The 25,252-nt window shown below is 38.0% G+C and overlaps 1 protein-coding gene across 4 annotated transcripts in view; it reads left to right on the forward strand.

Moving 5' to 3' along the window:
- The window catches only part of LOC132825833 (myomegalin-like), a 138,688-nt gene that overhangs the window by 66,223 nt on the left and 47,213 nt on the right, over window positions 1-25,252 (forward strand). For 3 of the 4 annotated variants that reach the window (XM_060841367.1, XM_060841364.1, XM_060841366.1), the window contains 14 exons: window positions 27-143; window positions 2,695-2,835; window positions 2,932-3,041; window positions 4,272-4,411; window positions 7,919-8,071; window positions 8,848-8,963; window positions 9,116-9,262; window positions 9,764-9,856; window positions 10,463-10,842; window positions 11,480-11,945; window positions 13,921-14,146; window positions 18,064-18,180; window positions 18,725-19,421; window positions 23,274-23,506. In XM_060841367.1, the coding sequence (XP_060697350.1) occupies window positions 27-143; window positions 2,695-2,835; window positions 2,932-3,041; window positions 4,272-4,411; window positions 7,919-8,071; window positions 8,848-8,963; window positions 9,116-9,262; window positions 9,764-9,856; window positions 10,463-10,842; window positions 11,480-11,945; window positions 13,921-14,146; window positions 18,064-18,180; window positions 18,725-19,421; window positions 23,274-23,506 (3,136 nt within the window). The remainder of the gene's footprint in view (window positions 1-26; window positions 144-2,694; window positions 2,836-2,931; window positions 3,042-4,271; window positions 4,412-7,918; window positions 8,072-8,847; window positions 8,964-9,115; window positions 9,263-9,763; window positions 9,857-10,462; window positions 10,843-11,479; window positions 11,946-13,920; window positions 14,147-18,063; window positions 18,181-18,724; window positions 19,422-23,273; window positions 23,507-25,252) is intronic. The other variant, XM_060841365.1, reaches the window with a different exon arrangement.

Consider the following 25,252-nt stretch of genomic DNA (forward strand, 5'->3'; position numbering starts at 1 on the left):
CTTTTGTTAAACTGTTAACTTTGCAGATGGAAGTGGCTCGACTCCAATCTCTACTTGACAAACTGGAAAAGGACACACAGACACAGGCTGCAAATGTTGAGTCATTGTCCAAAACCATGCTGGTCAAGGATGAAATTATTAAAGTAAGATTTTTCGGATCACTTCCATACATTTGCAATAAATTTTATTTGTTCTTTGGATGTAAGCATCACTAGCAAAGCCACCATTAATTGCCATTGAACAGGTGGTGGTGAATGTGAAAGTCACTATGATCCCAGAGGGCCATAAGCTCCTGTCTCATTAGAGATAACTGACAAGTTTAACCTTGGGGTCATCATGCCTAAGGCAAGGGACAACGTTGAAAAGGGCAGGACGATGACCTTTTCTGCTGCAGGAACTGAACCCATGCTGTTGACATTATTCTGCATCTCAAACCAGCCTACAGACAACTGAGCTGCTGACCTCCAGTTACCTTAAAGGCAATGGCCAGCTGCTTTCCTAACCACAGCTGTCCAGGATATTGAAGTAATATTAACATCACTGGTCTAGTAATTCAGAGCATCAGGCTAATGCTTTGGAATTGATGGATACAAATCCCACCATGGTATCTGGGTAGAGTTTAAATTCAGTTCATAAAATCTAGATTTGAAAGCAAGACTCAGAATTGTAACTATGGCCATCATAACTGATCATCATTTTTGCACAAAAAAATCACCTAATGTCATTAAGGAAGGAAATTTGCCATCCTTATCTGACCTACATTTGACTTCAGTTCCAGAGCAATATGGTTGACTTTTAATTGTCCTTTTGAATTGGCCCCAGTAAGCCTTTCGATTCAAGGCAGCCAGAGATCGACAATAATTGCTAGCCTTTCTAGCGACACCCACATCCCATGAAGTCAAATTTGATAAACACAGTGCTACTGTGGAGAAATTACAGGATTCCTGTAACAGTCAAGGAACGATTATGGTGTTCCAGTGTGTCTGATTCCCTCATCCTTTTAGGTGGTTGTGATTGTGATTTTTGAAGATGTTAATAAAACTAACACTCTGCTGTTAATTGAGGAAGTAGGTGTTCAAGGTGTGGTGGACTTGGTGCTAATCAGATGGGTTCCTTTGTCCTGTATTATGTTGAATTTCTTGTGCATTGTTGGAACTGCACACTTCAAGACACTTGGAGGAGAGTCTTCAATTACATTCTTGAAGGTGGTGGACAGGCTTTGAGAAGTTCCGAGATGAGTTATCACCACAGAATTGTAGCCTCTGATCTGCTTTTCAAAGCAACAATGTTTATTTGGTTGGTCCAATTCTGGTCAGTGGTAAACCCTAATTTATTAGGGGGTGATTCCGTGAGGCTAATGCCATTGAATATCATGAGAAGATGGTTAGATTCTCTCTTGTTCTAAATGGTCATTCCCTGACATGAATATTACTATCCAATTATTACCTAAACCTTGAATGTTATTCATCATCTTCTATATAAAGACACAGACTGCTTTTCTATATATCTGGGGAGTTGCAAATCATCCAAATGTGGAAATGATTGCACACCTTTTATGATAAAGGGAAGATTATTGGCAGAGCAAATGGAGGTACTCAGGCCCAGGATATTATTATGAGAAACTCCTGCAACAATATTCTGGGACTAAGATGAATTGGCCTAGAGCAACCTCAATCCTCTTCCTTATGTGCTAGGCATGACTGGGCAATGGCAGATTTTCCACGTATGCATTGACTTCAGTTTTGTCAGGGCTCCTTGATGTTAATGGCAGTCACTTTCTCACCTAACCTCACCTCTAGAATTTGGCTGTTATAGGCTCAGGAACCAAGTGCCTCAGGCAAACCCAAACTGAGTATTGGTGAGCAGGTTTTTACAGTGTGTGTGTTGCGTGATAGCACTATCGATGACCATTTTCATCACTGTTGATGACCGCAAGGAGATTGGTGAGGCTGTGGGGGACCTTTTTCAGGGCAGGACACAGCTGGCTAATTTTCCACATTGTCAGTATACATTATAAGTTATATTGGCACTGCTTTGGCTAAGAGTGTGGCCAGTTCTGGAATGCTGGTCCACAGTACTATTCTGGAATGTCATCAGGATCCAGTGTTAGGACATAATCTGTTGGTTTTATGATAATTATTGGGACTATATTGGCTGCAGTGTTCAACATTATCATGTTGTGACAACACTTAAAAAATAATTCAGTTGGATTCACATTACTTTGGAATGTCATGGAAGATCCCATATTTATTTTTCCTTTATTCTTTCATTGGATATAGCCAGCCAGCAAATGTTGTTCATCCATAATTGCCTTTCAACTGAGAGCTTGCTACACCATTTTAGGTGGCAGTTAAGAGTCAACCACAGTGTTGTGTCCGTGGAGTCGTATTTAGGCCTGACTGGATGAGAATGGTAGATGCCCTTCCCATTAATGAAACAGATGAGTTTTTATGAACATCAAAGATAATTGGCTTGGTCATTATTCCTGAGACTAATATATAGTATGAAACTGAGACTTCAAATTTTCCCACCTGCTGTGATGGCATTTGAATGTATACTCCACAGCATTAGCTGGGCCACTCGATTTACTAGTCCCACTATGATATCACGATGCCACCATCTCTCCTCTGAAGCAAGATTTCTTTCATTTTCAATGCCTTTTATAAAATTCAATTTAAGTTCTTTTTACCACAGGATCTCCAGTCTAGACTTTCTACTTCTGTGGTAAAGGGTGCAGAGAATTTTATAAGTGAGGTAGCTATACTGAAGGATGGTATACAGAGACCTGAGCATCCTCCAAGAGAAAGAACTATTATTGGAGAAGACAGCCAGCAGGTTTGAAACAATTTACACAACTATTTGATTTTGGCTTTTATAGACATGCTTTACTTGTATACTGAGATGGTTGATAATTTGTTTTTTTTTAAACAGTCTACGCTGACCTTAGAAGATTGGATGTCAGAGGAACACGTGCGTTGTGCACTAAGAACTGAACAGCAGCTCTACTCGAGACTTATCAAAGCAGTCAAAGAAACAGACAGGTATTGTTGAGCCCTATAATACAAAGAGCCCTTGGGTATATCAAGACTCTACCATTGAAAATGTACAACTACGTAAACTAGTCTTACTTTCCCGCATGAAGTCCATAGCCTTGAATGTTAGGACAGTTAGAAAATGATGACTGATTTTCTCTTTACTAAGCATGTGGAAATTCTTATTTCAGACAAAAACAAGAAGGATGTTGAAAATTCCATATTTCTGTTCAAGAGTTCCACTTCGTAGTTAAGAAAGTCATTATTTTAGTTTCAAATAAATGCCTTTTTTTTATTATACATAGCACGAAAGGGACTCATTTAATATGTTTTTTTCTTAGTTGGCTTTGTGAGTTCTGTTACATAGAAAGGTAGAAAACAGGAGTGGAAGTAGGCCATTCAGCCCTTCAAGCCTGCTGCCTTTCATTATGATCATTGCTGATAATGCAGCTCAGTATCCTGTTCCTGCTTTTTCTCATACCTGTTGAGCCCTAAGAAATATTCAATATTTGGACCATTACCATATTTTGTTGCAAAGAATTTCACAGACTCCCCATTGTTTGGGTGAATACATTTCTACTAATTGGCCTACCCCATTTCCTTCAACTATGATCCCTAGTTCTGGACTATCCCATCCATTAGGAACATCCTTCCTTGTCTTTAACTGGTTTAGTCCTGATTTTAAAAAAAATTATAGATTTCTACAAGATCTCCCTTAATTCTTCTAAACTCCAGCAAAGATGAAGGCGACACCACATGGGAACATCACCTACAAGTTCCACTCTAAGCCACTCACCATCACATGTTGGACATATATCACTGTTCCTTCACTGTCATGGGGCAAAATTCTTACATTCCTTTCCTGAGGGAGAAGCACATAGACTGCAGTAGTTCAAGGGCAACTAGGGCCAGGTAATAAATTCTATAAATGCATTCAGCAACGCCTACATCCCACGAATGAACTTTTTAAAAAAAAACAACTACCCAGTCTCTCTTCATACATCAATTCTGCCATTGCAAGAATTAGTCTGGTAAACCTTGGTTGCATCCCCTCCTTAAACAAAGCATCCTTCCTCAGATAAAGAGACCAGAACTGTACACCATACTACAGGTGCAATTGGCAGCAAGTCATTCCTACCGTATACTCTAATCCTCTTGCTATGAAGGCCAATATGCAGTTCCTTGAGTATTTTTTTCTTGTTTTCTTTTCATGTGCTTCTTTACCACAACTCTGTGCAGCCACAACCGCATTCAAATCTTGCAGAGGGAGCTGACATCCATTCAGTTGCTAAGGCAACAGCTTGAGGAAAGCATTCAAATCAATCGAAATCTACAGAAGAACCTGGAACAACAAATCGAGGAAACAAAAAGGAAAGAAGGTGGGATGCAATTATAACACTGCAGTGCATTATGCAGAAGGGCTACAAAGTAGTCCCTTTTAAAAAAAGTTTCTTAAAAGGTGGCAGCTTTGAATAATATATTGGTATTTGAATTAATGAACCAGATGCCATTTGGTTTATGAAAGATTTCCTGTTACATTTGTAAAGAAAAAAATCATGACTGCTCAAGTAACTCAGACAATTGCGACCTGTCTTGTATTGGATAGCACCACAGTAGTGTCTACATCTTGTTAATATGCATACTTCACCAATGTGTGAAGCATGAGTTATCCAGCACGAGTCGTAGAATAGGGTTAACAGACAGGAATCTTGACTGATATTTATTTCCCCTTTCTTACCTAGCCCACGGGCACTCAGGTTGTTTAATGGTTCACAGCTGCTACTGAGAATAAAAGGGGCAAGAAAGATTTGCCTTTCAAGACCCCTGGCTGTTCCAAAGCACTTTACCTGAATGAGCAACCTTTTGGAGTACCTTTAGGGAAATTTGTCCTTTAATTTGCACACACAAAATCTGTGTTCAGTAAAATTAGCCAGAAGTGTCTGGTCTGAATGATTTAATGCTCTACTAGATGATATCTTTTACCATTGGACATTAATTAGAGGAGTCTTGTCCCTGAAGATTATCAAAAAATTTCATTTAGTTTTTAAACAAGTTTTGTTAGGCAAGAATATTAAGGGTTATGGTACCAAGGTGGGTAAATGGTGCTAAGATATAGATCAGTTCTGATCTAATTGAATTGAGGAACAGTCTCAAGATGCTGAATAGCCTAATTTGTTTCTGTGTGCTAAGTATGCGCTCTGCATTCTTGTGACAAGTTAAAGGCTGTGTTTAAATAAATTGTATTGTTCATTGTACAAAGTGACAATTTAATATATTTTTTTATTTTGCATTATTCAGGAAGTTGGTTTACATTTTATTTCTGCAGTAAGTTATGCTTGCTTGGTAGTACAGCTTTACATGTCAACTAGGTTTGTGAAGAAATTAGAAGAATAATTAAATCAAAACATTTTTTTCCAGCTACTAAATAATTAGCTAAATGTAATTTTATTCAGTTTGTGTAAAATTAACTAATGACATTATTGTAATCGTTGAGTGGGTAGTACCTAAATATCCTCCAAAATAGTTTACAAGATAACATTTCAGTTCTATTCTACTGGCTTGTAGAAACTTGTATAACATATTAATATTTTAAGGTATCACGTGGATTGTGTCACTTTAATAGGCACTTTTTTTAAAAATCTGCTTCTATCAATTAATATTTTGGGGAAAATATTTTTAATACATTGCCAACTAACATATGCTGAAAGTAAAGTATATGAAGTATATTATTTCATACATTCAATACATCCAGACTTTAAAATTGCTGAACTGACATCATCAATCATAGTGCCCAGTACTACCTTTTATGTAGTGAATGCTATATTGATACTGTTTAAATCATATTTCTAAAATGGTTGTGTGGCAGGCCTTGGGATATCTAGTTTTAATTGTATCATTACAAACTATGCAGCCTACCTTTTGGTATCCAGCTGATACAGGTTATTACATGAAAATTTGGAAAACCTGACAGGAAGTCCAAATATAGCCTCGCAGTTTATCAAAAATTGGAATGCACTTTTAAAAACTGTAATTCTTACTGCTTGCTGTCCTAATCCTTTTAATTTATTGGTTTGAGCCAGCATTGTGGTATAGTCATTCAATAATTGTTATAAATATTTTATTCCTAGTAAAAATCTTGGTTTGACAGCTTTAAAGCTATTTTTCCTCCAATCTTCTCAGTTTCTGGTGTATACCTCGCCTAGTCTTCCATGTTAATGATTTTAAACTTATTGGTGAATCATCCATTTATCAAAAGTTCAGGAACAAAAGTAATTAATCGGTCACGTGAAAATGCTGGAACATGGGAACTCAGCATGAAGGTGATTGAATGAAATTGTGTGATCACATTAATCTCTGAAACCATGCTTCATAAAAATGCTGCAAATGTCTAAACATTATGTGCTTGATAAAGACGGCAATGTGCCATTGATTTTGTTATAAAACCTTCCTATGGTCAGTACTTCTGCTTTCAGCAACAAAGTGCAGTTCTGAAAGAGGAACTGAGTATGTATGTATTAATGGTTAAACTAATAATAGATTTTGATTCATTTAGAGAAAACTCATGTTTGAAGGGATATTCTTTTTCTTATTTAATGAAACTAGTTTGAAAAATATGTATATTATTTGCGTGAGGAGGTATTGTTAGTTGTGTAACAGAATTTGCAAAATCACTTAAGCAGATTGGAACAGTATGGATGGGTGCTCAATGTAACAATAGAGCCAAGAAAGATGAATCAGAATTTTTGTTTGAGTCAGATAAAGAACAAAGGGACTTGGGTATCATAAAAGTGATGTGCATTGCATGAATTTATTGGTTAGTAAGATGTTGGCCTTTATCACAAAATGCTGAGTAAATATTTCACCTGGGCAGGGCTTTATTCAGACTTCCATCAGGAGTACTGCTTATGTTTTAGACACATCGCCTCAGGTCGTACATATTGGTCTGGAGTGAGGTATAATAATACCCAGAATTATACCAGACTTTAAAGGGTTAAATGAGGGTTAGGATGTACAAAATTTTATATTTGCTTGAATTTTAAAGCACTTTAAACAGAGAGTTTAAAATTTTGCTCTGTGGAATTGGTCCAGGAAATACTAAACAAGATGACGTACTTTAACGTTTTTGAGCTAATCAATTAGGAGTGAAGTCAGGAAGCTCTTTTACTTCACAGTGCACAGTGAAAGTCTTCAAACTGTTTCCTAAAAAGGCTTTGGATCAGTGAGGTACTAATTTTTTTAAAAGTTGCACAATTCCAGATATGTTAAATGTTTTTCTTCTTGACTCATAGGAGGAGAATAAATAGCTCAAATATTGTATAGATCACAAGACACTTGAGTGATAAGGGCTGCTTGGTTAATTTTGGTTCTGACATCCAGGAAGGCCCTGCAGTTCTGTCATCTTGTTTCAATGCAGTACCTAATTGTTCCTTTAAATAATTACAAATTGCTGCCTGTCCCACTATTTCCATCCCATGTATTTTACCACTCAATGGTTAAAAAACAATATCCTACTACTTATCTGAAATTTAACCCTCCCCAATTATAACCCATTTCTCTTTCTCCCACTCTCCCAATTTACTTTTGAGGTAATATTGATTCTGTCTCCCCAAGGTATAGAAGCTTAAGTTTTTCCATCCTTTCCATATAATACAAACCTCAACACTTGTGATCAGCATGATGGGCCATCTGCATTTCCTCTTCCACTTGCATGTATTCCCTGTGCCTTAATGTCCAAAACTGGAGCTCAGTACTGAGGATATGGTCTGCCAAGAGCGCTATACCTTTGTGAACAATACATTTTTCTGCATTGTCACTTTTTATAAATGGTAATTAGAAGTTGTCATGTTGCTTATATTTTGATGTGTTGTTAAACTTTATTGCCACAGACGCTGCATCCAAACTAGATACAGTTGACTTTGGAGAGATTGAGGCTCTACGGCACCAGTTGGAAGAGACTCAGCGCTGGAATATATCTCTGCAGTCCCGACTTGGACAGATGCAGGCTAGAGCTGGTGGAGTGGGTGCAGCCAGTGATGCTGGTATACTTTGATTTTTCAGTCAAAACATATACAGTGTGCATGATCAATAAGTTGCTTGTAGTCTGGGAAAGTATCTGTTTAGAAATTGTTTATTCTGGAGTAAATTTGCTAGTATGTTTATAGAGTCAAAGAGACATACATACAGCATGGAAGCAGATGTTTGTTTCTTTTATCCAAACAGGGATCAAAGTTAAATTATGGCTTGAAGCTATTACAATTAATAAGGCAGCTACAATGATCATTCTCTCAAATTTGCATTTGCAGTGTTTATGATTTATCTGCAGTGTATGTGGGGGATGAGTAAATACCATCTATTGGGAGGAGGAAATAATAGTCTTATCTTATGAATCATCTGGATAATTATCCCTGTCTTGTGGAAGTGTTAAATTTCTAGTGACATGGTACAACCTAAATGCAAAGAAATATTTTTGCTTGATGTATAATGTGCCAGGTGTGTGAAATACTTTTTTGCAGAAAAAGCATGATACCTTTCAAACGCTTAAAAAATACATAGTTGTTAGAAATGCATGGTGGATTAATAATTTTTAGCAGAGAAAAGACAGGTGAATAGTGTTGGTGGTAATGTCCAGGGAAATGCATCCTTTAATCATTTACTGAAAATATAAAACGTTTTTCTTTCAAATCCTTTCCTAGCCATCGTGTAACTTCCATCATTATGTTTGTTTTATTGAAGACTATGTGTTGCAATTCATGAACTGATACATTATAACATAATACTTTGCAAACTCCCTAACAGATCTTTCAATGTCTCCTAGGTGACACTTTTACAAGCTATGGAGACCAAACCTCATATCTCAGCATTTGCCTGGGGCAGTTTGATGATTTGGACCAGGAAATAGTAAAACTTTCTCTGCCAGAGCTCAGACAAAAGGTAAAGTGCTTGATTGAAATCATATTTAATCCATTTCTCACTGTTCAGCTCTTGTGTTTTTAATTAGAGAATATTTTATGTTTCATTGTCATGCATTATTGGTATGCAGCACATTTTTTTTAAAAGTTTCTTCTGCCCTTTACATTTGTCAGGTTATTGAACTTCAGAAATCTCTAAAAGCATTGCAAGCCCACAATCAGGAGCTGCAGGATAGAATTGTTATGTCGCAGTGCTCCCTCCTGGGCTCGAATAGTCAAGATAAAGAAGATGATGTGCCAATGACGACTGCTCAAACAAAGGTGAAGAAGTTGCTCTGAAACAGTGATAAAACAACATAATGTTCTCTAACTTATTTCTCTTTTCAGTATTGTACACAGTCTCAGACATTAAACAAAACACAGGTTAAGAATGCAGCCTAGTTGGATGTAAAAAAAAAAGTGCACAAAAGAGTTATCTTTAAATACAACTTCTGTTGCTCATAAATTTGGCTGTTCAGTTATTTCTTTCATTCTGTGTTTCCTATAATTTTATAGTTTAATTCCATTTTATTATGCAAATTTTTAAAGATTTAATCAATTTTAAAATTATTGAAATATTAGAGGTTTTACAGAATGTTTGACTTGACTTTGAGACTTGAAAATTCTTTGTTACTTTTTGTTTCAGGTCTTCTATAATCCATTTTGCATTCAATACATGGTTTCATTTAAACTTCAGTTTTATATATGCTATAGTTTTCATATGTCCAGTTTTTTTTCTTCAAACTTCATTCTTTTGTCTCATCCCGCTCATGTCTCATATAGCTACTTCATCAAAGGCTAGAAGAATCCATGAAAATGAATAGAGTCCTTCAGGAGCAGCTACACAGCCTTAACCAGATTAATAACCATTATTTGGTAGGTTATTTTTCACATGAGGATTTCTGTCTTCACTGCTTTTGCTTTTAATGTGGTCTGCAGGCACTTGCCTATACGTAGATGCAAAACAGACTTTGAAAACTTATTGAAACTTACCATTTTGATATTGTTCTGTTAAAATTACTGTCTGAGCCTTCAATATTCTGTCTCATTTTGGGCTCTTTCATTGTTAAGCCGGAAATTAATGATGTTTTAAGCTTACATTTATGGAAATAGTTTTGCACGAACAAGTGTGTCTTGTTACTGAGTTACCTCCTTTCCCTCAGATGGATGATGTGTGGTATGCAATGTGTGTATGTGTTTTATGAAAAAGCCAAGAAACTGTGCATCAAAACAATACAGGAATTTCTTTCAAACTTGCCTTACAATACCTTTATCATTTGTCTGTTTTTCTTCTCCCTCCCCCCTCGCCCAAAAGGGTATTGTCACTAAAAGTTGCAAAATTATTCCTAGGGTATAGTTAATTATAAATATTAGTTAAGCCTTCGATTTCACATTAAGACATTCTAATAGTGTTAGTATTTAATTTAGGTCTTTGTGGTTTTCTCAATTTTTCTGTTTTTGTTTAATTTGATAAAACATTAGGCCTTGTCTAAAGATGACAAATGTGTCCAGACTGTACCTGAAGTTAAACCAGCGTCAGAGACTGAACCAGTGCAGCAACCTGCTACCCAGGCCCTAGGAACAGCTGCTGAAGCAAATAAGGAACTGGATGCTTTAGAGGCACCTAATAACACTGCTGCTGATCATTCTTCAGAGTATGCAAAATTAATGAAGGACCTAAAACAGATTAATTGTGAATTGAAAGAGAAACATCAACAGTTGGAAGACATGGAAAAGCAGCTGGAGATAACAGAATGTCAATTGCATGAAGTGGAAGCAAAGCAGCACCAAATGGAAGAAGAAATTAATGCAATGAGGTTATTGATGGAGGATAATGGTGTATCATCAGTATCTGATTTCAGGTAGATGCCATACATATCTGCTGATATGAACATTTATCCCTATTAGTGAAATGGTGATGATCTGTAGACTAGTTGTCATGTCAATTAATGGACTCCAAAGCTGGTAATTCAGTTGAGGCTCATCCAATTATGGTTGATTGTCTGTTCTCCTCTGTATCTCCCCTTGTCCCCTCCATTTCTTGGCTGAACCTCTTTTTAATAAATTTCAATTTATCCAGTTGCATTTGATATCTTATTTCCTCTGCCATTGCAAATTACACTTAAAAGCTTCTTCTTGCAGACAAGAATTATTATGATTTTAAAAAGGTCAAAGAAATGTGACATCTTTATGAATGAAAGCATGGAGAGTGAAAGAAAGTGTTAAAGATTTGATTTCAATGTCATAGACTTTTTTTTAAAACAACACAGTGAATGGAATAGATGTGTACACTTGGAATAATTGTTTGTTCCTTCTATGTTGTAAATGGAATATCTGAAATAATTTTAAAACAGTTTATTTGGAAACTTTTCTAAACAGAGCCTGCATCAAATGCTTTAATACTGTAAGCATAATTTTATCATAAATGTATCTTGATGGATGTCACTTATGACATTTTTATTTTATGAGTGGATCATCTATACAAACCATCTTTTCCAGGAATGAAATTATGAAATTGAGAACCGAGATAACTGAATTACGAGATCAACATGGAGAAGATCCATTAATAAGTGAGAATGAAGGCACTGAGGAAGAAGTCAATAATGAGAGTGAAGGTAACCTAAGAAAGAGAGTTTGGAAGTTAAAGATTAAACTGAAGAATAACAAAAAGATAAATGACCTTCTTAAGCAGCAAATAGAACTTAACTGCTCTGGAGATGGGGAAAATAGTTTTAACCCTGACTTGTTTGTAAACATGGCAAAAGAAATTGAAAACCTGAAAGATGAACTGGAAATTGCAAATCAAAAGATAGCAAGCATGGATAGAAGACTGAAAGATACAAAAAATAAAGAGCGGAAAGGTCTCCAAGGATCAAAGCTGCCACGGTCAAAATCTTTGGAGCTTAGGAACAACAAGGTCAAGAACAAGGAGCAGATGTCTGACCAGTCTGGTTTATCTGCAACAGTAAGTTCTCCAAGCTTCCTGTTAATTTTGTGTTTTCGAGGCACTTGGTTGAAAAGTTTCCAGGCTTACCTTTTGAGGCATGGCACTATGTGAAAACCACTGCACACTTCAATCTGAAAGCATATTTACAATAAATTTTCTACTATCGCTGATATTTATTACCTCAGTTGTCAAACATTCCCCAAAAGAAGACTTCTTTTTGTCTTGTCAGTCTTTTCAAATATTAAAATAACCTTGATACAATTTGTTCCACTTGTCAACTGTCAAAATTGAAACGTTTAGTTTGGATTCTTATCTTTGACTAGTTATATTCACCCAAAAGTCTGTGACATGATTCATTTGAGTCCTTCTATGGACTTGATGATATTTAGACATTTATTACTGGCTACAATGTATAATTCTGTTCAGCATCTGATGCCTTTTAATGTGATGTCTGAGTTTAAAACTTAAGTGGAATGTAGCTAAGAGACAGCCAGTATGTGACAAATGTTAATGAGTGGCTGGTCACGGCAAGCTTTGCAGTTGCTCATTTACTTGCTGCCACTTCCTTCAAATTATGGTGTGCTTCACTTCCAAAACATGGGCCTGAACTGTTCCTTTGGGTGTGGGGAAAAAAGGAATTGTCTTTCTGGGTTCTGGAGCTGCCCATGGAAGTAGCAGTTAATTAAAGTTATAGTTGTTTATGGTACACAAGCCATTCAGGCCATCTAGTCATTCCAGTCTTTCTGTGGAGCAATTCAGTCAGTCTTACTTTTCCACTTGATCCCTATTTTATTATAAACTTTACTGCAAGTCCCAAACCAATTTCCTTTTTCAAATCGTTGGTCATCTTGGCTTCCTCCAACCTTTTCTAGAGAGCAAGTTCAAGGTCATTAGCAGCTGCTGTGTAAAATAAAGCATTTCTTCACATTCCACCTGCATCACTTGCCCTAAACTTTATATCTGTGTCCCTAGTCTTTTTACCATCAGCCAATATAACAGCCTTCCCCTTGTCTACGTTATGCAAACTTGTATGCTTCTGACAAATCTCCCCTCGATATCCTTTGTTTTCAAGGAGAACAAGCACAGCTTCTCTGACTTAATCATGTGGGCAAAATTTCCTTACCTCTGCACCTTTTCTGGTAAATCTCCACACCTGCACATTTCTAAAGTGCAGTAACCAGAGCTGGAACTAGTATCACAATTGCAATCTCAGTTTAGTTCGCCAGCCATTGATCCAGAATAGGGATAATGAGAAGTTTTGACTTCTGTTCCATGACAAAAAGAGAAAGGAAGGAACCTTATCCCTGGCCTTTGCCAATCTTGATGCAGAAGTATTTTGAAGTAAATATTTTACTACTATTTGGGTTTTGGATTAGGGAATGGGACAGGTTCCAATTAAGTGTATTGGGCCCTCTCAGCTGGAAGGTGAATCAGAAATAGACTTTCCCTATATATTTTTGCATGGCAGAAGGCAGCCGCTGTTGGGGAGAAGGGGATTTCTCCACAGTGTGACCTTTTGGTTGCATTCCCATCTCAGGAAGGAAGAACTTCAGGCCTGCCCGGAGAACTGACAGCCCTGTGTGGGTTTTGCTATTCAACCCTCTGCCCCAAACTCTCATTGCTTCAGGAAATTGGAATGTTAAACTCCCAGTCAGTCCTTAACTACTCCTTAATGAGTCTTTTAATTAGCTTAAGAGACTGCCAACATCAGTACTGCCAGGACCCATCCACATCTGTTCCTAACCTCCGTGAAGGCCAAAAACAACCGACTGTACCACTTGCTCTATAAAACATTTAAGCTCGATCATTATGCATAGCTGTCTCATTCAATATATTTGTAAAAACTAGACCAGATGAAGAAATAACTTCATATATTGAAGAGGTTTTTTTTAGTCCACCAACATGTAACCAAATATGAAATGTACAATCAATTCTGAAATACTTTTGAAGGCTTTACTATTAACAAAAGCCCTAATACCTTTATTTGATTCAGGCAACCATTAGGTCTCGTCTTCCTATCCCACTAAGACGACCAAGGTCAGTCAGCTACATGAGCAGTGCATCCTCCAACCAAGATATTCCCTCTGACCATCAAGACAATGATCAGTTGAGGGCAGTATTGAAAGATGATAAACAGTTGCAGAGTAAGTTGTATGCAGCTGAGGCAACACTTGGCAGCCAGGAAGAGAACTCAAAGCTTCATTGTATTCCTTCGCATGGTAAGTAGCCAAACATTACTTGTAAAGAACAGTTGATCAAAACCATTATTCAGCATTTCAAAATGATGTAAATTTTGCAGAGTGAACTCTCCCACTCAGTTGTACAATAGGTCTGTTCATTGAATCAGAAAATAGTTCAAAAAATGCATCAAAGTGCAATATTTTCATCATGATTACTGTTCTAGTTATTTTAAAACTGGATTTTGACCTCCCTTAATTGTGGTGAGTCTTCTGGATATTAAACAGTCTGATTCCCGCAAAGCAGCCTTGAATGTCATTGTGTCAAGTTTACTAAATGGAGGGGAAAAATGAAATAATGGCTTCTAGGAGGCCTACACCACTCCAGCTCTGATGCATGAGTCCTCAGTGCCACAAACAATAGCAGAGCACAGATACATCCAGGTAACAGTTTCATTGCTGAAACCTCTATAGACAACTTGATTTATATGGTGAGCCCTATTTGTTTTTAATGTGGGAAATACTTGAAATGTGCGATGAAGTTTTGTTAACTTTTTATACTTCCTAAATTTAATAAAATAAATTTTCTGGTCAACATTGCTGGTGATGAGAAGGAATGAAGTAAGTTGGTGGGGGGAGTAGGGGGAGTATGTTTGGAAAATCAACTGGATTCATTGGATGCTCAGGATTTGAGGAACTTTTGAAGAACTCTTGCAAGAGCTTAGAATCATTGAAACGTACAGTACAAAGAGGCCCTCAGCCCATCAAGTCTTCACTCTAAACTACTAAGTCTACAATGGTCCCATTTACCTTCACTTGGCACGTAGTTTTGAATGTTCTAATATATCAAGTGCTCATTCAAGTACTTTTTAAAAGGTTGTGACTTTTCACACCTCAACTACCCTCCCAGGCAGTGTGTTCCCGATTCCCACTATCCTCTGGATGAAAAAAGCCTTCCTCAAATCCCTTTTAAACCACCTGCCTTTCACTTTTAAAATTAGCCCCCTTGTTATTGACTCTGCGACTAAGGAGAACAGCTGATTTCTATCCACCCTGTCTATGCCCATCCTAATCATACACCATAGTCACCCTTCTCTGCTCTAAAGAAAACAACTCAAACTTATCTTCATATCTAAACTGCTCCATCCCAGGCAACAATCCAGGTGAATCTCTCTGGCATCCTCTCTAGTGTAGGCACATCTTTCTTACAGTGTGATGATCAGAACTACAGCTGTGGTGTAAGCAAAGTCCTGTACAGGTCCAACATAACCTCACTTCGTATAATCTATGTCATGACTGATAAGGCATATGAGGCATTTTCTTTTAACTACCCTATTAGCTTGTCCTGCCAGCTTCAGGGATGTGTACAAGCATCCCAAGGTCCTTTTGTCTTCTGAACTTCCTAGTGTCTTGCCATTCATTGTTCACTTTTCTTGTTACTTCTTCCAAAGTGCACTTCTCAAACTCATCAAGGTTAAATTCCATCTAACCAATCCATCTATTTATTCATCTGTGACCTAAGACCTTCTTCCTCACTGTCAACTGTCGATCAGTTTACCCATCACACTCTACATTTTCTTCTATATTGTTTTGTATAGGAAGCCAACATTGATCCCTGTGAAACACCATTGACACTGGCCTCCAGTCACCACCTCTGTCTCCTACCACTAAGTCAGTTTTGGATTCAAGTTACCCTGAAAGCCTTTACCTTTTTTATCGGTCTCACATGTGGAACCTTATCAAATTCTTTAGTGAAATCCATATACAAAAGAACCTCGATTATCCAGACAAGATGGGCGGGCATTATTTGGTTCAGATAATTGATTATTCAGTTAATTGATTTCCTCTGGGGCTCGGAGTTTTCTGTGACGTCTGCTCCCCGTTCAGGAGACTAGGCAAAAGCACACTGCGCGCGAGACCCTGCATGCTCCCAACCCCAACCAGCACTATCCCTCCCACCCGAGATACAACTCATTCAGAACTGGGGATTTGTCCACTTTTAAGCCAGCCAAAAACCTCCAATATCTCCTCGCTCTCAACATAGAACTGTTCACAAACGTTTCACTCCCTCTTCCTGAATTCTGTACCTTCATCTTCCTTCTCCGAAATGATGACAATGTGAAGTACTTATACTCCCCTAACACCCTCCCCATGTCTTCCAGGTCAGTGCACAGATTGCCCCCTTGATCCTTAATGGCCCTATAGTTTCTTTGGTTATCCTCTTCTCCTTGATACACAATATCTTGAGGTTCTCCCTAATTTTAGCCACCAGTGTTTACTTTCCTAACTTTTTTTTAGCTCTTGATTTGATCCTTTTTGTGCCTGTTAGAGCATCTCTTTTCCTCCTTATCCAGTGCTCAATACTCCAAGGCATCCAGAGTTCCCTGGGTTTGTATCTCCTACACTTCATTCTAAAGTGAACATGTTGGGCTTGTCCTCTTGTACTGTTCTGCTGTAGATTTAAACAGAACTAAGTGTTCCCAGTCTACTTTGGCCTGATCCTTCCTTATTTCAATAAAATCTGACCTACTAGATTCCGAAACGTTTTTTACTTGCAAGCTGTCTTTTCCTTTTCTATTCCAACCTTAAAGTATAAAGTGTTGTGCTGGCTATCACTAGAATGCTTTTCCACTGCTACCTTGAACACCTGTCTCACTTTGTTCCTCAGAATTGAGTCCAGCACTACACCATCCCTTGTTGGACCTTCAATGTGTTGACTATGAAAGCCTCTCCTGAATACATTTCAAGAAATCTGTCCCCTCAACCCTTTACACTATCACAATCCAAATTGATGATGGGGTTGTTGAAATCCCCTAATATAATTCCCTGTTATTGTCTTATACACTCGTTGAATTGTCTACATGCCTGCTCCTCTATTGCTCACTGTCTTTGTGGATCTATAATGCACACCCAGTAGTGTGTCTGCCCTCTTTATTCCAAAGCTGTATCCACAGCTTCTAACCAAAAAGTGAGCAGTTATTTTTCATTTTAAGGATCTCGCCCTGCTGCCATGGTACTTAACCAGCAATAAGCCTGGCTCTCACCATACAGAAAATCCAAAAAGCAAACTATTGGGTGGTTTGTGGGGTCCTTTGTTCAAAGTACTTGAATAAGTGACTTGGCTCCAGGAAGAGGCATAACCCCTGCCCCTGACCTAACTTAATTGAGGCATGGGCCTTTCCTCGGCTCTAACTGCCATTGTCATGCCATGCAATGGCTAGCCTCTGTATCTAACTGGCTGGCAGTTCTTGGAGCTGGCATTTCTGCTTTTGAGGTTTCTTGCTCTAAGGAAAGACCATTGCTGGTCAGTTATGCTGGAAAGGCACATTGCCAATGGAGTCAGTGTGGGCCTCTTGCCAACTCTCCAGTTTGTTGTCAAGACCTCTGTCACCTACATTAAATACTGTCTAAACTTTTCATGATTCTCAACAGAGGTATAAAAAAGGTTGTCATACTCTTGACTGACAGACTAGTTTGAATTTAAGTGGGACCTGCTGTTAAGAATGTCTGAATGATTATCGATGAATTTGTGCGAAATGTTTATTTTGTTATTTGTTACATATTTTGGATGCTCATTGCTGGGTGTATAATTTTGGAAGTGCAATTACTGCTATATTCACAGCAATCTCGCTAACATGAAAAAGTAATTCATGACCGGTCGATTGCTGTTACTTCCCCTTTCCACAAAGGAATATCATAGACAAAGATATCAACTTTAGAATGAAAATAAATCCTCCTTATTTCCTCAAAACCAACAGCACACTGAGCAGTGAAAACACTTGGATGGTGGGACTTGAAATGTGTTAGCATGAAAGATTATTGTATGTTTATTTGTTGCTTCAAGTTTTCTTTTGTTTTTAAGGCTTGCTTCTGAAGTTTTGAGCTTGCAACTGATTCTCGCAATTTTGCTTCAGCTTTGTGTGTTACAAACTTCGCTTTTGTCCTTATTTTTTCTGTAGTTGAATCATCTTTGAAACAAGATGATAAAGAGGTCCAAGTGGATGTTCAGGACCTTGGTTATGAAACCTGTGGAAAAAGTGAAAATGATGCGGACAGGGATGACAGCAGTAGTCCAGGTAGACGGCATGAGCATAGAAATCCTAACTAATGCTCAGGAAGCATGAGGGATAGGACTATTTATTTTCTGTAGAACACATTAACTTCATTTTCTCATTTTCAAGCTAAAATGTGCTTATTGATTATTTTCAGCTCAGTAGTTTAAGTCCCAAATTTGAGAAATAATGGCATGTAACTGACTACGTGTTGAACTAAGTTGTCAGTACTTGAACTGACTCAAAGCTATTTCTGGGTGAACTAAAGCAATACATTTTCTGCCACATCTTAGATGCGTTGTCATGCAACAAATGCTTTGATTGGAAAGTAATAAATTGACACAGCAATCTTCTGTCTTAAATTTCTGCATGTTTATTCTGTTGTCTTCAGCTGTGCTTTTTATTGTCTTGTCTTCCTTATTTCAAATTACTGGGATTTGTGATGGCTTTTTGCATGGAGAACGATAGCAGTTGTCTTAATTCATATCGTTCAAAATTCACGAATAAGACTAAACAGCTGGAATTAATAAAAACTGTCCTTTTTAATATTTGTATTTTCATCCCACAGACACAGTAAGTCATTTGCCAGGTCATCACTATGGTGACGCAAACGTTCCTTCTGTACTCAAATTAAATCGTCGTTTCTTTTCTATGGAAAATCTTGACACAAACTCGTCAACTTCATACCCAAGTTCACCAAGTTTAATTTCACCTAAAATTAGCTTGAAGAACCTTGATGTATTTGATGACTATGGACAGACAGATGATGTGAATGAACTCAAACTTCAAATTGGTGAGCTAAAAGAACAAATTGAGAAGTATCAGAAAGTTATTTGCCATTTGCAGACTTGTATGCGCAAAAATTCCCTATCCAGTGATCAATTGACTGTCTCAGACCATAGCCACCAGGCTACAACACGAGGTTCATATGAAAGGCATTCTTTGGATTCTATTCAAAAGGATGATGACAGTAACCATAGTCAGAGAAGACATTCCGTACAGTCTTCAGACCCATCTGTCCAGACCACCCAGAAGATTTCAAATTGTGCATCAAGATCACCAAGTATAGACTTTGGAAGCCAAAGTGAGAAAAGTGACTGGTTGGTATCAAATTGTTGTCAGGATGGACAGCAGGTACAAAAGTTAAAAGAACAAATGGAACAACTGGAAGATCAGTTGCAGAAAGAGAAGTTGAAGAATGAGGAGCTTCAGGATCAGCTGCATCATCTTCAAGCTAAGTTGACAGCACCATCACCAGCTCAGAAGTAAATCATTTTAATACATTGCAAACAGTAGTAGCTACATATGGATTACTTTAGAGTTATAGTATGAAATTTAAGAACATGCAGCAGGTAATTTAATTTCACTGGCAGGCTATGTGGGCTAATTGATTAATTGGGCTAATTTCTGGACAGGAAGTAGAATCAAATAACTACGAAAGCTGCCAGATTGTTTTATAACCTGCCACCCTTCCCTCTTCTGGCCATTTATATGACTGCATTTCCACAGTACGTGGTTGATTCTTAATGTCCTCTGAAATAGTTTCACAATCACTTAGTTATAAAACTAATTTATTTTGAAAGAGCATGATGCTTCTTTTCTAAATAGCAAAAAATAAGCAATAATTAAGATGTTGCCAATCTTATCCAGTTCTAAAAACAAATATATATTGCATGTTCATACATGTAAATATTGGTAAAACAGATTTACTTGGGGAAATGTTGCCAACAAGGTTTTCATCTGTGCCTTTTTATGTATTATACTTTATTTCCTAATGCAGACAAGTACAGTAAATCAACAAAAACTAAATAAAACTGTGTAACAAAATTTACACATGTATTTCTCAACTACATGTGCAAAGTTAAAAGAACATTGAGGAATTAATATGGGCTTAAAATATAGGGCCTAGTATTTTCCAAGGTACAAACTTCGACCTTAGAAATTATAGTCAGGGAAACAGTGTAGTTTCCAGAATATATTAACTTCAGGACTTTTTTTATTTGCAGGTTTATTATCCTGTCTGTATTTAATGAGGACTGAGGTCAGAAGTTAGCGTCAAGGATAGGATGGGGTAGAGTTGGTAGGTTGCAGGGTTAGCTTGTTAAGTCTGGAGGAAACATCCCTGCTCCTTTTTAGACAATAATCAGTGGTGTAAAATCTAGTTTTCTTGTGCATCATATCCTCCTTGCCTCCTTTTCCTGAGTTTCCCCAGGCTTCGAAAATCCAGCCAATGAGCGTTTAAAATATAGAAATTCTTCTGAAATGACGGCACATGGCCTCTTTTTGTTTTTAAAAGTTTCAACAGCTCAACAACTTCATGGCAGCACATTGGTTATCCGTCGGACTTCCATTAACATCAGAAACTGACCGGTCTGAGGCAGGTTCTGGTCGGAATGGTGATGGAAAAGGATAGACCAGATCTAAAAGTTGAAGTTCTAAATTGGAGAAAGGCCAGTTTTGACGGTATTAGGCAAGAAGTTTCGAAAGCTGATTGGGGGCAGATGTTCACTGGTAAAGGGACAGCTGGAAAATGGGAAGCCTTCAGAAATGAGATAACAAGAATCCAGAGAAAGTATATTCCTGTCAGGGTGAAAGGGAAGGATGGTAGGTATGGGAAATGCTGGATGACTAAAGAAATTGAGGGTTTGGTTGAGACAAAGAAGGAAGCATATGTCAGCTACAGACAGGATAGATCAAGTGAATCCTTAGAAGAGTGTAAAGAAAGTAGGAGTATACTTAAGAGGGAAATTAGGAGGGCAAAACGGGGACATGAGATAGCTTTGGCAAATAGAATTAAGGAGAATACAAAGGGTTTTTACAAATATATTAAGGACAAAAGGGTAACTAGGGAGAGAATAGTGCCCCTCAAAAGATCAGCAAGGTGGCCTTTGTGTGGAGCCACAGAAAATTGGGGAGATACTAAATGAATATTTTGCATCAGTATTTACTGTGGAAAAGGAAATGGAAGATATAGAGTGTAGGGAAATAGATGGTAACATCTTGCAAAATGTCCAGATTAGAGAGGAGGAAGTGCTGGATGTCTTGAAATGGTTAAAAGTGGATAAATCCCCAGGACCTGATCAGGTGTACCCAAGAACTCTGTGGGAAGCGAGAGAAGTGATTGCTGGGCCTCTTGCTGAGATATTTGTATCATCGATAGTCACAAGTGAAGTGCCGGAAGCCTGGAGGTTGGCAAACGTGTTGCCACTATTTAAGAAGAGCGGTAAAGACAAGCCAGGGAACTATAGACCAGTGAGCCTGACCTCGGTGGTGGGCAAGTTGTTGCAGGGAGACCTGAGGGACAGGATGTACATGTATTTGGAAAGGCAAGGACTGATTCGGGATAGTCAACATGGTTTTGTACATGGGAGATCATGTCGCACAAACTTGATTGAGTTTTTTGAAGAAATAACAAAGAAGATTGATGAGGGCAGAGCTGTAGATGTGATCTATATGGACTTCAGTAAGGCATTCGACAAGGTTCCCCATGGGAGACTGATTAGCAAGGTTGGATCTCATGGAATACAGGGAGAACTAGCCATTTGGATACAGAACTGGCTCAAAGGTAGAAGACAGAGGGTGGTGGTGGAGGGTAGTTTTTCAGACTGGAGGCCTGTGATCAGTGAAGTGCCACAAGGATCGGTGCTGGGCCCTCTACTTTTTGTCATTTACATAAATGATTTAGTTGCAAGCATAAGAGGTACAGTTAGTAAGCTTGCAGATGACACCAAAATTGGAGGTGTAGTAGACAGCGAAGAGGGTTACCTCAGATTACAACAGGATCTGGACCAGATGGACCAATGGGCTGAGAAGTGGCAGATGGAGTTTAATTCAGATAAATGTGAGGTGCTGCATTTTGGGAAAGCAAATCTTAGCAGGACTTATACACTTAATGATAACGTCCTAGGGAGTGTTGCTGAACAAAGAGACCTTGGAGTGCAGGTTCATAGCTCCTTGAAAGTGGAGTCGTATGTAAATAGGATAGTGAAGAAGGCGTTTGGTATGCTTTCCTTTATTGATCAGACCACTGAGTACAGGAGTTGGGAGGTCATGTTGCGGCTGTACAGGACATTGGTTAGGCCACTGTTGGAATATTGCATGCAGTTCTGGTCTCCTTCCTATCAGAAAGATGTTGTGAAACTTGAAAGGGTTCAGAAAAGCTTTACAAGGATGTTGCCAGGGTTGGAGGATCTGAGCTACAGGGAAAGGCTGAACAGGCTGGGGCTGTTTTCCCTGGAGCATTGGAGGCTGAGGGATGACCTTATAGAGGTTTACAAAAGTATGAGGGGCATGGATAGGATAAATAGGCAAAGTCTTTTCCCTGGGGTTGGGGAGTCAAGAACTAGAGGACATAGGTTTAGAGTGAGAGGGGAAGGATATAAAAGAGACCACACAGAGGGTGGTACGTGTATGGAATGAGCTGCCAGAGGAAGTGGTGGAGGCTGATACAATTGCAACAGTTAATGGGCATTTGGATGGGTATATGAATAGGAAGGGTTTGGAGGGAAGTGGGCTGGGTGCTGGCAAGCGGGACTAGATTGGGTTGGGATATCTGGTTGGCATGGACGGGTTGGACCGAAGGGTCTGTTTCCATGCTGTACATTTCTATGACTCTATGACTCTATGAATCTATTTGACAGTTCTAAGATTTTAACGTTTTCCACCCAAGTGTACTTGTTATTGTGAGTTAAAGTTGCTCCCTTAGGCTTGACATTCGGGGTGATCTTTGAAATTAAAAGAATGACTAGACATCATTTTCAAAACCGAACACTGTTTAACATTGCAGCTGAAACAGAAATCCAAATCATGCAGTGGTCAGGCAGCATCCCAACGTTTCCAATTTGTGTCGGATTTTCTTTCTGACTTCCATCATTTTTGCAGTGTTTTCATTTTGTTCAATGGAGTTGGAGCTTTGTTGCACACAAGCTTTCCGTGAAGTCAATATCCTAACTTACTGGGAAATATTCTTTGAGGACTGCTCATGTTGAAAATTCATTTCTCAGAATTATACAATTATGCATGGTTAAATTAAGTTCTGTTAGAAATTAAAGCTCATAAACAAACATGCATTCAGAATGTAGCGAGCTAAATGACTCAATTTGGTCTATTTTGTTTAGATACGATTCACTGGTGCAGTCACAAGCAAGAGAACTCTCGCATCTCCGACAGCAAATTAAAGAAAGCTTTAATATTTGCACTTTGCACCATCAAACTGTTGTGGATCTTACGAAGGCCTTTGAGGAGCTGCTGCAAGCCAGTGATGTTGATTATTATGTTGGAGAAGCATTTCGCGACCAGCTAAACCAGAGTTTACATCTGGTGGAAACTCTAGAGAACAAGTTTGATTGTGGTAAGCTAACAGGAAATTTTGCTGGGTTTGACTTCCTAGTTTTAAAAGGAACATTTATTTAACTATATAGTCATCTCCTGACTTAAATTAACATTTGAATATTGCACATGCTTTTGTCCACCATCAGGACTTCCTACTCTTTAACTTTATGGCCATGCTTTTCTGGCAATAATTTCCATTCAGTTTTGATTTTTTTACCTGTTATAATGTAGATGCTGACTCTTGCCACTAGACATCTCTGAGAACCAAATTTCTGACCGTGACAATGGGAAGAATTTGATAACCCCTCAGGTTGGTCTACACCTGCACTAGGCTGAGGCCAATGTGCTAGTGAGTTGCATAACCAGGAAAGTTGGAGGATTTTACACCTAAGTAATAAGGGTCAGGGGACCAAATTTGGGAAGATGAGCTAAATCAAAAGGTTGAGCTAAGGTAAAAGAGAACCATATTAATATGGGAAATGGTAAATCGACCCTGACAGGTGCAATAAAGGGTAAATCAACAAATAAGGCCAAAAGTCGCAAAAGTAATAAAGAACAAAACTTAAGGCTGTATATGTAAAACATGTAGCTTCCAAAATACAACAGATGAACTGAAGGCTCAAATCAAAATAAAGTATGATCTAAAAGAGACATGGCTTCAGGATGACATAAATTGAGGTTTTAACATTGATTGAAGGTAGCCTAGATAAGGAGTTTTTAAAATGTTTTCAGGTTAGTTACTTAGAATAACATGTTCTTGAGCCAACCAGACAACGTGCTATACCATACCTAGTATTATACAATGCAATAACACTATTTAATATTCTCTTTGTGAAGGTGCCCCAGATAGCAGAAATCCTAATATGAATGTATTTTACATACAGTTTGAAGCAAAGGAAAATGGGTCCAGGACTAGTATGTAAAACTTTAAGGGTAATTTGAACAGGAGGAAAGCAAAGCTAGCTGCAACGAACTGGTAAATAAGCAATAGCTCTACAGAGATACAGTGGCAGACACTTACATGGATATTTAAGAATACATTGGTTAGTTACTGTATTCCCAAAAGGATCTATTATTTATGGAAATTAGTATCAAAGTTAAAGAGAAACCTTATCATTATACAAAGATGGACAGATGGCAAGTCAGAAAATTGGACAGAATATGAAACAGCAAGTTTGTGACTCCAAAAAAAGTTAGTATGCTGATGCAGCAAATCATGTGCAAAGCTGAAAGAAAGCTTTATTCTATTATGAGGGGATTTGAAATCAAAAATGTTGAGGCTATGCTTAACTTGTATAGAGCATTAGTGAAACCACATCTGGAGTACTATATTGATCTCCTTATTTGATGAAGGATGCAATTGAATTCACAGCAATTCAATAAAGGTTTACAAGCTAATATTTAGAGTGCGTAGGTGTTCTAATGAGGGATGGTTAGTCGGACTAGTTTCATATCCACTTGGGCTTTAAAGAGCAAGATTGAAACATACACAGTCCTGGGTGGTCTTGATGAGCTGGATGTGGAAAGGATGTTTCCTCTTGTGGGAGAATGAAAAATTGGGGGTCATTTATTTTTAAATCACAGAGGTCAATTTATAGAATTGGGCCAGAAGTTTCAATTCAAAATTGTACTTTTGGGTAACTGGTGTTTAAAAAAAAAAGTGGTAGAACTTTGTGCAAACTATGATTGAATTGGATTCAATCATATACACTAATTTTAAGAATGGAGTGCTAGAAGCTGACAGTACCCACAAATTGGATTGAAC

The sequence above is a fragment of the Hemiscyllium ocellatum genome, chromosome 21 (assembly GCF_020745735.1).
Source record: "Hemiscyllium ocellatum isolate sHemOce1 chromosome 21, sHemOce1.pat.X.cur, whole genome shotgun sequence".
Taxonomy (NCBI): domain Eukaryota; kingdom Metazoa; phylum Chordata; class Chondrichthyes; order Orectolobiformes; family Hemiscylliidae; genus Hemiscyllium; species Hemiscyllium ocellatum.